The 15,178-nt window shown below is 39.6% G+C and overlaps 1 protein-coding gene across 1 annotated transcript in view; it reads left to right on the top strand.

Moving 5' to 3' along the window:
- Positions 1-8,422: 8,422 nt before the first annotated feature.
- Positions 8,423-15,178, top strand: part of LOC134670216 (calcium-binding protein E63-1) — a 48,199-nt gene continuing 41,443 nt past the window's right edge. The window contains exon 1 of the mRNA XM_063527935.1: positions 8,423-8,651. Within this exon, the coding sequence (XP_063384005.1) occupies positions 8,556-8,651 (96 nt within the window). The 5' untranslated portion in view covers positions 8,423-8,555. The remainder of the gene's footprint in view (positions 8,652-15,178) is intronic.

The following is a 15,178-nucleotide window of genomic DNA, read 5'->3' on the forward strand; positions in this document are numbered from 1 at the left end:
CCGGGAATCAAACTATTCTTAAAGTACAATCAGCATCATATAGTAGGTAGCATCCAAAGTACCTATTCAAATAGTTCGGTACGCCATACATACCTGGTGTACCGAACTATTTGAATACTTTGGATGCTACCTACTATTATATACGACGCTACCTACTGGATTCTTCTGTTATGTAAGAATGTATAATTTGGTTAAGAAAAAAGGTACCTGATATGTAGGGATTGCAATCCGGTCCGGCGGACCCGGTAATCCGGCCGGATCCGGCACATTTTTCAAGATACCGGATCCGGTAAAATTCACCGGATCCGGTCTCGGATCCGGTAAAGTGAATCAAAGCGCTAAAATATAAAATAACAGCTTAAAACACTGCTAAAATTTAAAAGTTCTCGCCAATATTCTAATTTTCTCGCTCGCAAACAGCAACACAACAACTTGTTTGTTAGTTGACGCCAGTCTTCTAGCCGACGAAATATGTGTAGTCGTAGCGTTGAGATTTCCGTGCACCGTAAGTACTGGATTGGTTTATATTCAATTTATTGCGTAGTTTCATTGTAATTTAATGTACATGTTCTTTCGTTTTATTTTGTACAAACCATTATAGCCCACTTTAAGACACAGGTTTTTGGGGTATCCGAAATACTAATACTTGTACATAATTATATTAATTATTAAAAAAGTGGTTAGGATTTTGCTGATTAAGACTAGTCGGGGTTTCTGCGGTTGACCTGACGTTTAGTAAAAACAATATCTGTGGAGGTTCGAAGTAAGGAGGTATAAAAAAAGAGTCCGTCATAAAGCAAGTTCGAACGGGATAGTCTTATATGGAACGTTCAACCATAAACACTAACTATTCATTCTCAATTAGTCATAAAACTTTTTAAGCTTTACAGGCCTGATTTAGTTAATATGTTTTATCCTTCTTACAAATACATAAGTTAAAATGAGAGATAAAGACCAAAACGAGAAGATCAAAACTAGTAACGCGTTTATAAATAATGCCATAAACCAGAGAGTTTACTTATAGGATAGATGCATACTTACAACATGTTATAATATAAGGCCATATACAGAATATACAAAATAGGGATGTTGACCATATTTAAAAAAATATATTGAACTCTATGCACGAAATAAAACGCAAAAGGGAATATTACGCAAAAGTCGGCGTAGGGTCCACTAGCAAATTCAGAGGGTCTACTTCGAAATGCGAAAATCGAAATTTCGTTATCAGTCTCTAACGCTCGAATACGCAAGAGTGATAAAGAGGCAGAAAACGAAATTACGCGGTAAGCCCTCAGTATGTGCTAGAGGCGCCCCCTACGCAGAGTATTGCGTAATATTATTCTATTTCCCTGAATAGGGAATATTACTCGAAACTCTGCGTAGGGGGCGCCACTACCACAATCCATCACAATCTGGGGTCTACCGCGAAACACGAAATTTCGTTATCTAACCTCTCTATCACTTTTCATCATCATCATCCTCACTTTTGCATATTCGAACGATAAAGTGGCAGATAACTAAATTTAGATTTTCGCGTTTCCCGGTAAACATATAATTAAATTGTTGTAAACAACATAAAATAAAAGGTTTTTACTTTTTAATTTTTATTTCATGTATGGAAAGTTTTAGAAAGGGACAGAGATTTTCCTTGTGCATCGTATTCTGCATGTTTTCCTTTTTTCTTAAGAGTCAAGTGAAAATAAACTTTAGAGCAATGATAATAGAGTAGGTATACTTCACTTATTGATTTAAATGCCAGTAATGACTCTTGTTAGTATAAAACCTTCTTCTAAAGTACTTTAAATGACGGAATGAGGGATTAGAGTGATGCGCTCCACTCACTATCAGTATAATGTCATTATTTTGACATTTCTTCAAAAATATTAAAAATGTTTAATAACTTCATTATCGTCCATCATTCTTTCTGTCATTTCTGATTCCATCATTCTAACCAATTCACTGTCAGTATAATGTCATTTCTAGTATCATTACTTTGACATAACTCCAATACTGACGGAAATTATTAAAATAAACTTCATTACTTCCCGTCATTCCTTCATGACACTCCCTACACTATCACTAAAAACGTCATTCCGTCAAAGTAATGTCAGTATCCATGATAGTGTCGGGGCCGTATCATATTTGCACGTTTGCTATGCAAGATATTACAGGCGACTAAACCTACCTAAATATTACGTCATAAAAACAGCGCCATCGTCACGCACATCACCGCACCACAGATCGAACGCCAACGGCGAATGAACTCCTCAAGGTGTCCGTAGAACACAATGGTGGCCTATATCCAGTGCAAGGTGCTGTGTGGGTGGCCATTGTTACGCTTGTAGGTACGCCAAAAATGTGCGCACAAAATAAAGTGCGAACTACAGTGCAAATAAGGGTTGTCTTTTAAAAGGGCTTAGGTATTTCTCTAGGAAAATTAAAATCATTCAAAATTTGGCCCTTTTGAAGAAACATTTCGCAAATGTAGAAAATATTCCGCTAAAATATAATATCACATGACTGTTAGAATCAGTTGAGTAGGTATGTGTGCGTACATTCAAACTAGATACCTACTTATATACATATATTTTAAAGTTAATTGATATGTTGTTACTCGCTTTCACTAGTGCAACCGAGATGAACCACAGATGAACGCACGAGGGCGTCCGTGGTGCGTCCTTTATCCATCTTTATCATACAAACCTTAAAAAAAGGATAAAATAAAATATTATCCCTTATGCACTAGAAAATGATATGTTTGAAGTCGGTGCCAAGCCGATTTGCGATAATCTGAATAAGTAATCTGAAACCTTGGGTTCTATTTCCAAGAAAATTGAAAATTGTTTTTCTAGGCTGTCTAGTGGCCTAATTTGTCGGCTAACTAGGTTCTTCACCCGTCTTCATGGAAATCTAATGAAACTCACAATTATAAACTGTGCTAAGAGCATTGTCAGTGTTTATTGTTCAACTTCTTGGCCTAGTCCCAGCAATTAGGTTAGTGTTCAATAGAGTGAAGTCCAAAAATCGACTACTTTAGTTATTCTTTTTTTTATAGTTTACCGTTATGGGAATGAATAAACCAAACAATTAACTTCTGTTTTACCGTTGAACTGTTTCCAATTCGTAGTAGTTAGTTTTCCGCGATGATGGTAAGTATACCACTATTTAAACAGGAAGGTCGGTGAGTATATTTTAACCCGTGTCTATAACTCCAAGCCAAGACAAAATATGATAACTTAACCCATGTAACCTACTGGCAGTGTTGATCTACTGGCCAGTCCAGTAAAGATTCGTACCTACCTACTGTATAAATATTTATTTCAGAATATATATCAGATTGCCAATTAGTGTTATCTACTACTTTAGGTAAAATGTGTGAATAGCAAGACCCTTAAACACAAGTGTTTTGTTTATCAAGCGCATAAACTCACATGCATCACTCAAAGAATGCAAGTACCTACTTACTTCCCCGTAAACGCTTTTTAATGAGCGCTAATTAGTTATTATCAACTGCACTTCATCGCGGGACGTTTCAAATCGGTCACGCCTGTTTGCAGCGTGTACTAAGTGTTGGGTGCGTTGGAAATAGCCTGTCTATAATTATTTAGTGTTATTGTTGTGGGCTGGCATGCCAAAACGACAACAGACAGGTAGCGGGCAGCGGGAGGGTTTATGTAACACGAGGGCGCGGACTCGTGACCGCAGGGCTGGCGCAATTGCGCAACGCGAGCAGAAAAACTGCAGATTCTAATTTATTTTTCTTACGCTACGTCTTACGTAGGCGAACAACGCGCGAACGCGGCGCGGCGCGGCGCGGCGAAATCAATCCTTTGATGCCCATAGAAGTGTCCTACGTAAGCGATCTCGTTGCGAACGCGGTGCGGCGCGATTTGCACGCGAATGTCAGGCGCCGCGTTCGCGCGTTGTTCGCCTACGTAAGACGTAGCGTTACAGTGGCTTCGGAATTGTATTTATTAACTTTGCTCACTTTAGTAGTGGCTTCGGGACCTTAGGGTTGTCACGCTTGTATACTAACGTCAGTATAAAATAAAAAAATAAGCCATATTTTTTACTTCTTTCCGAAGATTTGTTTGGTTGAATTCAGGAACAAGAAAAGAGTAACGCGTGTCACCATTTTATTGAATGTTCGTTAAATTACCATTAAATCTAAATAAAAGGAAGGAATTAGCTGCTTCTGATTTCACTTTAATAATAGGTACGTACTACATTTAAATAACAACAAGTGTACCTATGTTCTGAAAATAACAGTGTGTGCATTCTTCTGTGTAAAACAGTTAAAAGAAATTATCTCACACGCACTACCACATTTATTTACCATTTCTACGAAATGAATGCGTAGAAAAAAGCTCATTAAAAAAATGGACACACAAGCTTGAAAAACACGATAAGTAGGTACCTACTAAAATATGGTTTGAAAGCAGTATTTTCCTAACTGAAACGATATGGTTATAGTTTGACTTAGTATTGGTTGGTTTGATTGTAATAATAACTATACCTATATAGGTATACCGTATACCTACTTATTTCAATTTTGTTTTAATTCTGCTCCGTTGTTAATCACTAATCGTTGTATTTATCTAACTAGGTACATAGGTAGGTACATGTTACATAAGTGAGCAACAATGCGAAAGTCAATAAAGATCAAGGTTATATAGGGCTTTATTGAAGGTCTTTATCAAGTTCCCATGGTTGACATTGGACGGATAATTTGAGCGGCAGCAGGGCGATAAGTGCGATAGCAAATTATAGTTAACTTAGCTTGACCCAATGACCGTAACTATTGTTGACAAATAGGTACATGTAGGGTTGTGGTTTTGGTATAAAATAAAATAAGTTCTAATGGGGCAATTCAAAATTATAAATTATATCGAATAGGCATTTGGAATGAGTACCCTTATCGTCGCCTAGCACCCATAGCTTTGCTTAGTTAGGGGCTAGGTTGACCTGTGTAAGATGTCCCCCTCCCCTCTATTTAAATCGTCTTTACTTGGAGGAAATTATATACTAGAATGCAGAGCAGACTCGTGTACAATACTCATAGTATTATTTTATTAGTACACTGAGAGAAAAATCATCACCAGGAATTAAAAAACAGTTCTGTACTAGGGGAGAAATTAAGTTTTAGTAATAATTATGGACGTCTCATAATTTCTGTAAAGTTTATTTATTTCTACAAACAGCTCAGTAATCCCAAATATAATTTTAACAAATTGGCGCGGTACTCCTCAGCAATCGTGCTCAGAGCGAACATAGGGTCGGTAGTAGATAAGCCAGGCACGAAGCCATAGTGATGTTCCCTGTCTAAGCATCACTATGGCTTCGTGCCTGGCTTATCTACTACCGACCCTATGTTCGCTCTGAGCACGATTGCTGAGGAGTACCGCGCCAAAAAACAGCCATTGTACATTGCATTCTTGGACATGGAAAAGGCATTTGATCGAGTCCCAAGGGACACGATCTGGTGGAGCCTTCGCAAGAAGAACGTCCCAGAACAGTATGTCCATATCATAACCGACATGTACAAGGGTGCAAGGTCAATGGTAAGGACGGTAGTGGGTGAAACAAAATCTATAGCGGTTAAGGCAGGCGTTCATCAAGGCTCTGTTCTGAGTCCCTTCCTGTTTTGCTTGGTTTTGGACTCACTCACCGAGGCAGCGCAAAACTCAGCGAAGTGGACTTTTGTTTACGCTGACGATGTGGCTATTTGTACCGAGAGCCGTGTTGAGTTACAGGAAGCACTCCTGTCATGGAAGCATCAGTTACAGGCCGGTGGCCTAGTGTTGAGTGTTGCAAAGACCCAATTCATGTCCCTGAACGAGCCAGATCCAAGCGACAATAGCCCAATTTCCATCGGTGGGCAACTAGTCACCATGTGCGATCAGTACAAGTATCTGGGTAGTATGATGCACCATTCTGGGAATGTGGAATGCAACATTCAACACCGAATAGCCGCTGCTTGGCTAAAATGGCGGGAAGTGACTGGTGTTACGTGTGACAGGAGAATGCCGGTCAAACTCAAGGGTCTGGTATACAAAAGTATAATAAGGCCGGTCCTTATGTATGGCAGCGAGACGTGGGCAACGACTCAAAGACACGTGCATACCATCCAAGTTGCCGAGATGAAAATGCTGAGGTGGATGTGCGGCGTTACCAGGCTCGATAGAATCCGTAACGAGTACGTACGAGGAAGCCTGGGCGTGCGCGACATTGCCGATAAAATGCAGGAGAGCAGGCTGCGATGGTATGGTCACGTAAAAAGAAGGCCTTCTGACTACGTAGGAAATTTGGCGCTACAACTTTCCATCCCAGGTCGAAGATCTAGGGGCAGACCCAGAACAAGATGGAAGGATGTAGTGCTAAAGGACATGAGTGAGTGCAAGTTATCCGAGGACGATGTCGTGGATAGGACGAAGTGGAGAAGGTTAAGCAGGAAAGCTGACCCCACCACCATGTGGGATGGATAGCTAGGAAGAGAGAGAGAGAGATAATAGAAATTGCAAGAACTAATAGAAATTGCAAAAGTCAATTTGTTCCTATTAGTTAACTCTCCTTGTCCCCGGATTAAGTTTATTTTTGTAATTCTAAGTGTGTTTTTAACCGACTTCCAAATCCCAAAGGAGGAGGTTATCAATTCGGTTGTATGTTTTTTTTTTTTTTGTTTGTTTGTTACTCCATATCTCCGTCATTACTGGACCGATTTAGAAATTTTTTTTTGATTGTATGTATATGCATACAGATTGGTCCCGTTTTTGTCAAAATCCAGTTCTGATGATGGGATCCATGAGGAATCGACGGAACTCCTCAAATCTTAAAGGCATACATATGGTGATTTTTGTATTTTTATCAACAAATCAAGCATATACATTCAAAAACGTGACATTTGATGAAGTGGAACTGCTGATGATGATCAGAACGGAACTCTTCAACGACGCATAGTTCACCTTTGGCGATTTGTCCTCTTCGTTATGTTTGTTAAGCAAGTTAAGTTTTTAAGCCACAATTTTGTCAAGCTTGAGTACTGATGATGGGATCCATGAGAAATCGAGGGAACTCCTCAAATTTTAAAGGCATGCGTATAGAGATTTTTGTATTTTCATCAGAAAATCAAGCATTTTCATTAAAAACTGTCGCATTTGATGAAGTGGAACTGCTGATGATGATCAGAACGGAACTCTTCAACGACGCATAGTTCACGTTTGGCGATTTGTCCTCTTCGTTATGTTTCTTAAGCAAGTTTAGTTTTTAAGCCACATTCCTGTCAAGCTCGAGTTCTGATGATGGGATCCATAAGGAATCGAGGGAACTCCTCAAATCTTAAAGGCATACGTATAGAATTTTTTGTATTTTCATCATAAAATCAAGCATTTACATTAAAAACTGTCGCATTTGATGAAGTGGAACTGCTGATGATGATCAGAACAGAACTCTTCAACGACGCATAGTACATGTTTGGTGATTTCGAATTTCGATTTTGACTTGGACTGGGACCCGGACTCATACCCGGATCCGGTTCGGACCCGGACTCGGACTCGGACTCGGACCCGGACTCGGACCCGGACTCGGATGCAGACTCGGACCCGGACACGGACCCGGCCTCGGACCCGGACTCGGACCCGGACTCGGACCCGGACCCGGACCCAGACCCGGACTCGGACCGGGACTCGGACCCGGACTCTGACTCAGAGACCCGGACCTTGACCCGGAAAACCACTATGATACCTAAACTAAATAAACCACTATGATTACCTACCATAAAATGTGGGTATGGTATGATGATGCCAAACCCCTCCCGCTCAAACTCCCGTACACCGCACCGCATGCGCCGTTAAGTGGGTTAGGTTAGGTTTGAACTGCGATCCCCACAGAACCGAACAAAAGTGGGTTAGGTTTGGTTAGAACTGCGAGTCTTACAGAAACGAAATGCTACTAGAAAAGTGGGTTTGATTAGGTTCGAACTGCGATCCTCACAGAACCGAACTGCTATCAGAGAAGTGGGTTAGGTTAGGCTAGAACTACGACCCTTACGGAAACGAAATGCTACTAGAAAGTACTGGTTTTACCTCCTTTTCTACATGGTGCACCATCTACCATAATCTTTCACCGGGCCCCATAGAAGTCGGTTTTTTTTTCTTAAAAATTATTGTTGTACTTTTCTCTCAGTGCAATATTGAAATATTCTAGGATATTATTAATGTAATAGTTTCAGGCTAGTATTTCAAAAAAATACTGTCTATTGTGATTCGATACATCTTAACCTATTATGGATATAAAATACACAATTTGCCTTTGTCAACATATGTGGGTAATGTAAGTTGACGATGTAAGTTGTTTCCAGATTCTTAAAGTGACAGATAACTCGCTGATAGCTTGTGACTCGTACCCTGCCGTCTGTGTCGGCGCGCGTGGTGCGTAGCTGGCATCGGTGGCAGCCCTAGGCGGGCGGGCGGCCGCGCGGCAGCGGCAGCGGACCGCCCGCCGGCAGTGCTCCGTAGAGAGCCGACCGCGCGCGCTAGCGCCGCTCCCGCGCCGCCATGGACCGCGCCGGCGGTTCCACGCCGCCCCAGTCTCCCCCGCCCGCGCATTCCGGCTTCGGCGCTTTCTGCAGCGCCCTCTCTGATACTATCACGGTATGTACAAACGACTCGGATCCGACGTTGTTTTCAAACGGCGCTAGAATTTACGACGTTCAAACTGGCAGCAGCTGACCGCCGTCTAGCATCCAGCGACCTCTGCCGCCCACGCATCGGACGCGCTTTACGACACATCACTCGTTCCAAACACATTCGGCTCCATCTCGATATAATTCCATGGAATGGGTGATTCGTGTTGCTACCTTACCCTTCTATTTCTAGAAGCACGTGGTCACCGAGGCCGCGGACCCTCAAGCCGTTTAGGCGCTAGTGTCGCCGCCGTAATAGTAGAAATACTAGAAATAGAGCGGATTCAGAATTATATTTATGGAGGTAGTAAAAAATATAAACAAGTTTATTATTAGAGTGCTGATAGTTGAGGCTGGGTCGCATCGCTCGGCCGTGAATTGTCCGATGGTGGCGATCTACCGAAATACCCCCGCGTACAAAGGCCGGGAGACCGCACTCGCGGCGCGCGCTCGACCGCACGACACATCACGTCGCAGACCTCACTCCACTCCACACCTGGCCACAACTGCTGAGACACTTCGACACACGTCGGCTGACAACTTAGGTACATACAAACCAGTCTATAAAATACCTTGGGAAAAACACGGTGCTTTGAGATTGTCAATTTCGGAAACGGGTATGCAAACAAAACGGCGCGAGTGAAACCGGCGTCCTGCAACGTGTGAATGTGTGATCGATGTTCATTCGTGTTTATTTGTAAATTTTGTTGTGTTGATACCCACGTGCTCTTCCGATTGATTTGTTTACCAACTCTGGAAACGGATATTTCTTTTGATGTGTGTGATAAGATAAGTTCTAGTTTAGCGCGTCCTATCTTGTTAGTGTGAACTGGTTTTGTAAACAAGTGCTACAGTGACAGTATTCGTAAGTAAAAAACAACTTTAAGTGATGTTTTAGGATACAAAAATAAAACTGCGATGTTGCTAGTTTGGTTCAACCCAAAAAAATATATATATTTTTTATTTATGATTAGGTAAACATAAACCTAGTTCAATTGATATTCATAACAAAAGTAGGTACTCAAAGTTAATGAATAAAAAATGTCCATAAGTCAAAGCATGCAAACAGTCAAATGTTGAATTTCGTAATTTAAATAATACCATCAAGGCTGCATACGTAAGTTACAAAAACACTGAAAAAAAATGTAACCGTGAACTATAGAAAATATATATTTTTTTAAATATTTAAATCAAGGTTTCTTTGAATCTTTCAGTGTTATTATCGATTTCTTGTTCATTCCTATATATTTTTTAAATGAGATTAAGTTAAAAAAGAACTATTATACCCTACGAGGAACACCGGCTTAATTTCGTCACGTCCTACATACGAGTATATATGTATGTATATATCACCTAAACAATACAATACGGAATCGGCAGGTGATCTACAATTATTATAGACTGTGATAGTAGGTAAATAGAACTTAATCTATAATACTAAACCACTAACCACATTTACTTTCCTGTCTAAAATTATTAATTACTAATCATAATATCTAAGTTTGGAATGTTAATTACTGCTTAACATAGGTAATACCTATATTACTATACTTAATCTTAATGAAAATTAACCGTCTATTGCCTCGTCTGTTCATAAGTTTTGAGACGACACAAAATTTAATAAAAATAACGAAATTTGATTTAAAATATTTTTCGAATTGTATCATATTATTTGTATCTCCTTGGATTTCACGGGCCTAGATATCCCGGTCTTTCGATAGGCTTACGTGGGGATGGGGATAGAGAGGTAGATCCAACACGTAGAGGAACAATACTAACTTCTTATGAAAATGTCTTCCCCACCACAATACAAGCAAGGTAATTAAATATTGCTTTCGAGAGAAGCTATAAAGAGTCGAAGTATTTCTCAATATTTCGGTGTATAATTTGATATTTCATCTAGTACAATTTTTCTTTTACTTCCGATACTTACTTTCCCGCCAGTAAACATACCATTTTCGTGATTATGCCGGAACCCTTTACCAAATGCCAACATATTAAATGACTATAATAAAAAACATAGAAGCCCATTTTAAATAAACTCAATTCAATTAAATTAATTATAGTGTAGTAGTTAAATAAATATTATAACATTTCAATTATCGAACTATTCGAGTTTACATTCGTCGCAAGACTTATGAACAGACGGGTATTTTTGTTAAAATACGGTAAAATTTCCGAACAATATAGGAAGATCAGGTACTTATTTGAATTATTCATATTTCTTTTCATAAAATTATGCACCCTAACCTCCATTGGCACTTGAACACATTGTTTAGTAAGAGGTGATACGGACTTTTTAAACGTACGAAACTTTATTTTAATTGACTATTTATCAATTATATAATTACCCCCTTATTCATAAACGTTTACTAAAGTTGACAAGCCGATAATAATAGTTTGTCCCTTTCCAATGATACCAATACGTCGGAAAGAGACAAACGATTATTATCGGCTTGTCAACTTCAGTAAACGTTTATGAATAAGGGGTTAGACTACATATATACCGGGTGTGGCCTGAACCATGAGCAAATAATTAAAACACAGATTGTACTCCTCAAACGATGACACTTTTGTTCAACAACTTTTAAAAATATGTAGTCTTTAGACTCCCTATTTTTCATACAAAATAAATATTATCTTCAATGGACGCTCTCGCCACGCCATATCATTGTGATTGACGTTGCTTGTCACGCGTTAAACATAACAAAATTCGCAATACATTGCGTCTTAGAATAAACTTTAAAGTGTACTGAAAATCAAACCACAAGTTATTTTTAAAAGTTGCTGAACTAATTGGTCAGTATGAGGAGTAATACAGCCTACAGTTAAATTTTTTGCTCATATTACAGGCCACACCCGGTATAGCATATTGTTTTAGTATGAAGTTTGTAATTGTATTACAAGCTACCTAATGACTACTTAGCTAAGCGAATTTACACAGGTTCATAATACGCCTACGAACAGCACCCGTAGCGCGTAGCGGGTATTTTAGGTTAGGTTATTATTATAGTACTAGTTTTCCCCACATCTAGACTAGATGTCCGTGATCGAGGAAATACTTAAGTGTTTTGAAAACTAATACCTTTTTTGACAAATAAATCATTTTTGATAGGTACAAGCTTTAACGCTGACCATACATAGTCCTATGGTCTAATTTACATACCTTGCAAGATTTATCCCGAACAAACCTACATTATACTACTTATACATATATTGCATGTTCAATAAGAGCTTGTAAAATATCAATCAATAACGAGCATGTTGACTACTATCCTTTTCTACTATATAAAACATGCAACATTACAACATACTCGTAAGATAACTCCAATAGAAACCTCAAAAGCTAATAAAACAATGACTACGTGTGTTTATTCTGCAGAATACGCAACATATGCCGCATGTTGTGTGTGTAGGTAGACAAACAGGGCCCGGTGACTCCAGGGCAAGGCTAGCTCCGCAAGGTTCAGCCATCGATCGCGTCACGCGCCGGCCACGCTGTGACGCTGCACATACTCGGGCCTGGGCCTGACATTTGAATACCGGCTATTGCTTACCCAAGTCAGCGCTCGGCGGAATACTAAAATGTCTATTAAAAAAACTGTCGCAAACAAGAGTTTTCTTGTGAAGTTAGAATTATTAAGTAGGTTACCTTGGGCGGATTGTTTGAAACATTATTGTCTCTTATTGAGTCAATTTTAATATTATAAACAACTTTTATTACCTTGTTGACATTTAGACTACCTCCAAATTTAATGATAAGCGTCGACATAAATCGCAGCGGTGTCCTGTGACGAAGCTATTATTTATATAAAACGAAGAATAGTAAGATGTATCAGAAATCCTTTAAAGAGCCATATTCGTCAAATTCACAAACACACAAACAACTTCTTAACCCTAACGCATAAGGTATAACGTCTCCGTTCCGCAATATCTTAATTCTAAAGTAGAATACCTAAGTGGACAGAGCTATAAAATTTACTTTACTTCGACATGTCATGGACTCTATCATAACTAAGTTTTTCTACTCGTCGACTATAATTATTGAATTAAGATTTCTTATACCAAACTTCAATTGGGTATTTTTAATGTGTGGGCTCCCAACTCAACTATAATATTCATATCGATACAGTTTAGTCAACTATAATGAAATTGACCAATCACAGCTCGCCGCGATCAAGAGGACGAAACAAAACCATAGCTCAAATTAATTATTTAATTTCTGTTGTATAGTAGAAACAATTGGTTCATAAGTCAGAAACGCGCATGTGACACCCTTAATATAGCAACATCCATAGACTACGAAAACCACTTAGTGTTGCTTGTTAGTCTCCATAGGCTACAGTGGCCAAAATCGAGAAAACAACTGCATAAAAATTTAATTAAGCGCGGAGCAAGTACCAGGGCCTCATGAGTTACGAGAAGGTGTCGTTGACCAACGCGCCGGGCGCGGCGGCCGGGGCGCGTAGTATGAATAAGGTATCGCGGCTGCTCGCGTACCATCTTAATAGCTGCATACTTTTGGTTTGGTTTGTTTGTATGATTCTACTAGTTTAAAGTATTATTTTTGTTGACTCGTACAAAAAGTATTGTATACAATAGTGATATAATCAAGCTTTTCAATCTCGTACCTGACTTAGGCAACTCAGCAAGCTTCGTTGCCTAAACACGGTACTCGACTGAAAAGCTCTCTATTATATCACGATTGTATAAAATACTAATATTATATGAGCAAATATGTGAAAAGTGGAAATATTACCGGCACGGCGCAACATTTTCAATTTTTTTAATATCGAAATGCATTTTCATTTAGTTTATGTACGTAAATTTGTTCGTGTTTTTAGTCATATGTGATGTCACAAGCTCGGACGCACCATGTGGAATCACGCCCTAGATGTAAGATTACAAATAGCTGCGATATATCTCGGCGACACGGTCGGCCGGGCGCAAACAGTCTGACTTAGCATCAATGGAGGTTGCCTGACACGAATGAAAGAATGCCACCTACTTGCGGGCCAACCGGGATTCCGCCCCAACATAACTCCGATATATTCAACTTTGTGCCAAATGAGATGTGAGGCACGCCAAATACGATCAGAATTTCTCATCACATCTTCGTCACGTTATACTTTTAAAGAGAGCACGTAATAAATGATAAATTTCGCGTATGAATTCCAAAAAAATCTCATCGGCACCAACATGCGACCCCTTTTTGTTTGATGCGTGCTCGCGCTGCTTCTCGCCGCTCGCTTTGTGTGTCGAACTGAAATAGTTGCGAATTCATGGGACGCGTTTTCGACGAAAACGAATATTTGTAAACAGGAACAAGAGCGCGACACAATCTTTTCGCTCAAAGTCGTTTGTGAAGTGCCGAGAGATAGTAATTGCACAGTCCACGACAGCCGGTCGGAATTATAAATAGAAGATAATCGGGGAAGTCGGCCACTGCTCCTTCTATTTCTGATCAGATCTTGTACCGTTTCGAGAGCACGGCCAGGTTAAAACTCTACTACATGACTACGCACTGCTGGGTTCAAATGTTGAAAATCATTCGTAACTGTTTCGGGCGATTCAGGAGATCTGTGAGTTGCTTTTTATTTATAGCTTTCTCATTGTTACGGTAACAGTTTAAAAGAGTCATAGTAATAGCTTTATTGTTTGGCAGAGTAGTTTAGTGAGTGCAATAAATACTCTATTGGCAGCGGGCGAAGTGTTACATGTAGCGGGTCATTGTAAGTGCGTATCTGTTAGATGAAGCATGGGTGCACGGCGCCGCTCGCGCTCGCGCCGCCGCCGGCACAGGCCCCCGTGCCTGCCCTGCGCGTGGCTCCTACTCGCCATTCGACGCACCTTTGTAAGTGACCGCGATTTACCTCTTGCACGAACCGAGAACCCTGACAATGACCACATTAAACCGCCTCATTTTACTTGGCTCGCAACTCGCATTTTGTTCAATAATACCCGTGACGTAATCGTAAACTGTTCATTATAAATAACTAACTAAAACTGTCTGAGTGGTGACTTAATTTAGATTTTATTTACTCAAACGACGAGAACAATTAGTTTAAAAGCGGTAAGTGATTAGTCGCGTTAACCTTTAGCAATGATTGTTTACGTACGGTCATTGACCAAGGCGGTCGGCTGTATCGCGTTTCGTAGCGGCGTAGCGGCTACGGCGTAGTGGTTAACTTGAAGGCTCGTAGCAAAAGTCGTAGCTTAAATAACTTAATAAGTAAAGGCATTGTTTGTTTACTTCAGGGTACTTACAATTAAATAAATTATACCTACTCAAATCGACTAAGTAGTACATATTACCTACTTCGATGTGTTCTCACTGTTGGAAATATGCTTTACGAAGATTAACGATTCCAAATTAAAGCATAAGTAAGTAACAAGTTAAATATAAAAAAAAATACGTCACCTTCTTATGTTAACAATAGATTTTAAAGTACAACATTTGTTTTAAACATAAGTATTACAAGTTTGCCATAATAA

This window comes from Cydia fagiglandana, chromosome 13, assembly GCF_963556715.1.
Source record: "Cydia fagiglandana chromosome 13, ilCydFagi1.1, whole genome shotgun sequence".
NCBI classification, from domain to species: Eukaryota; Metazoa; Arthropoda; class Insecta; order Lepidoptera; family Tortricidae; genus Cydia; species Cydia fagiglandana.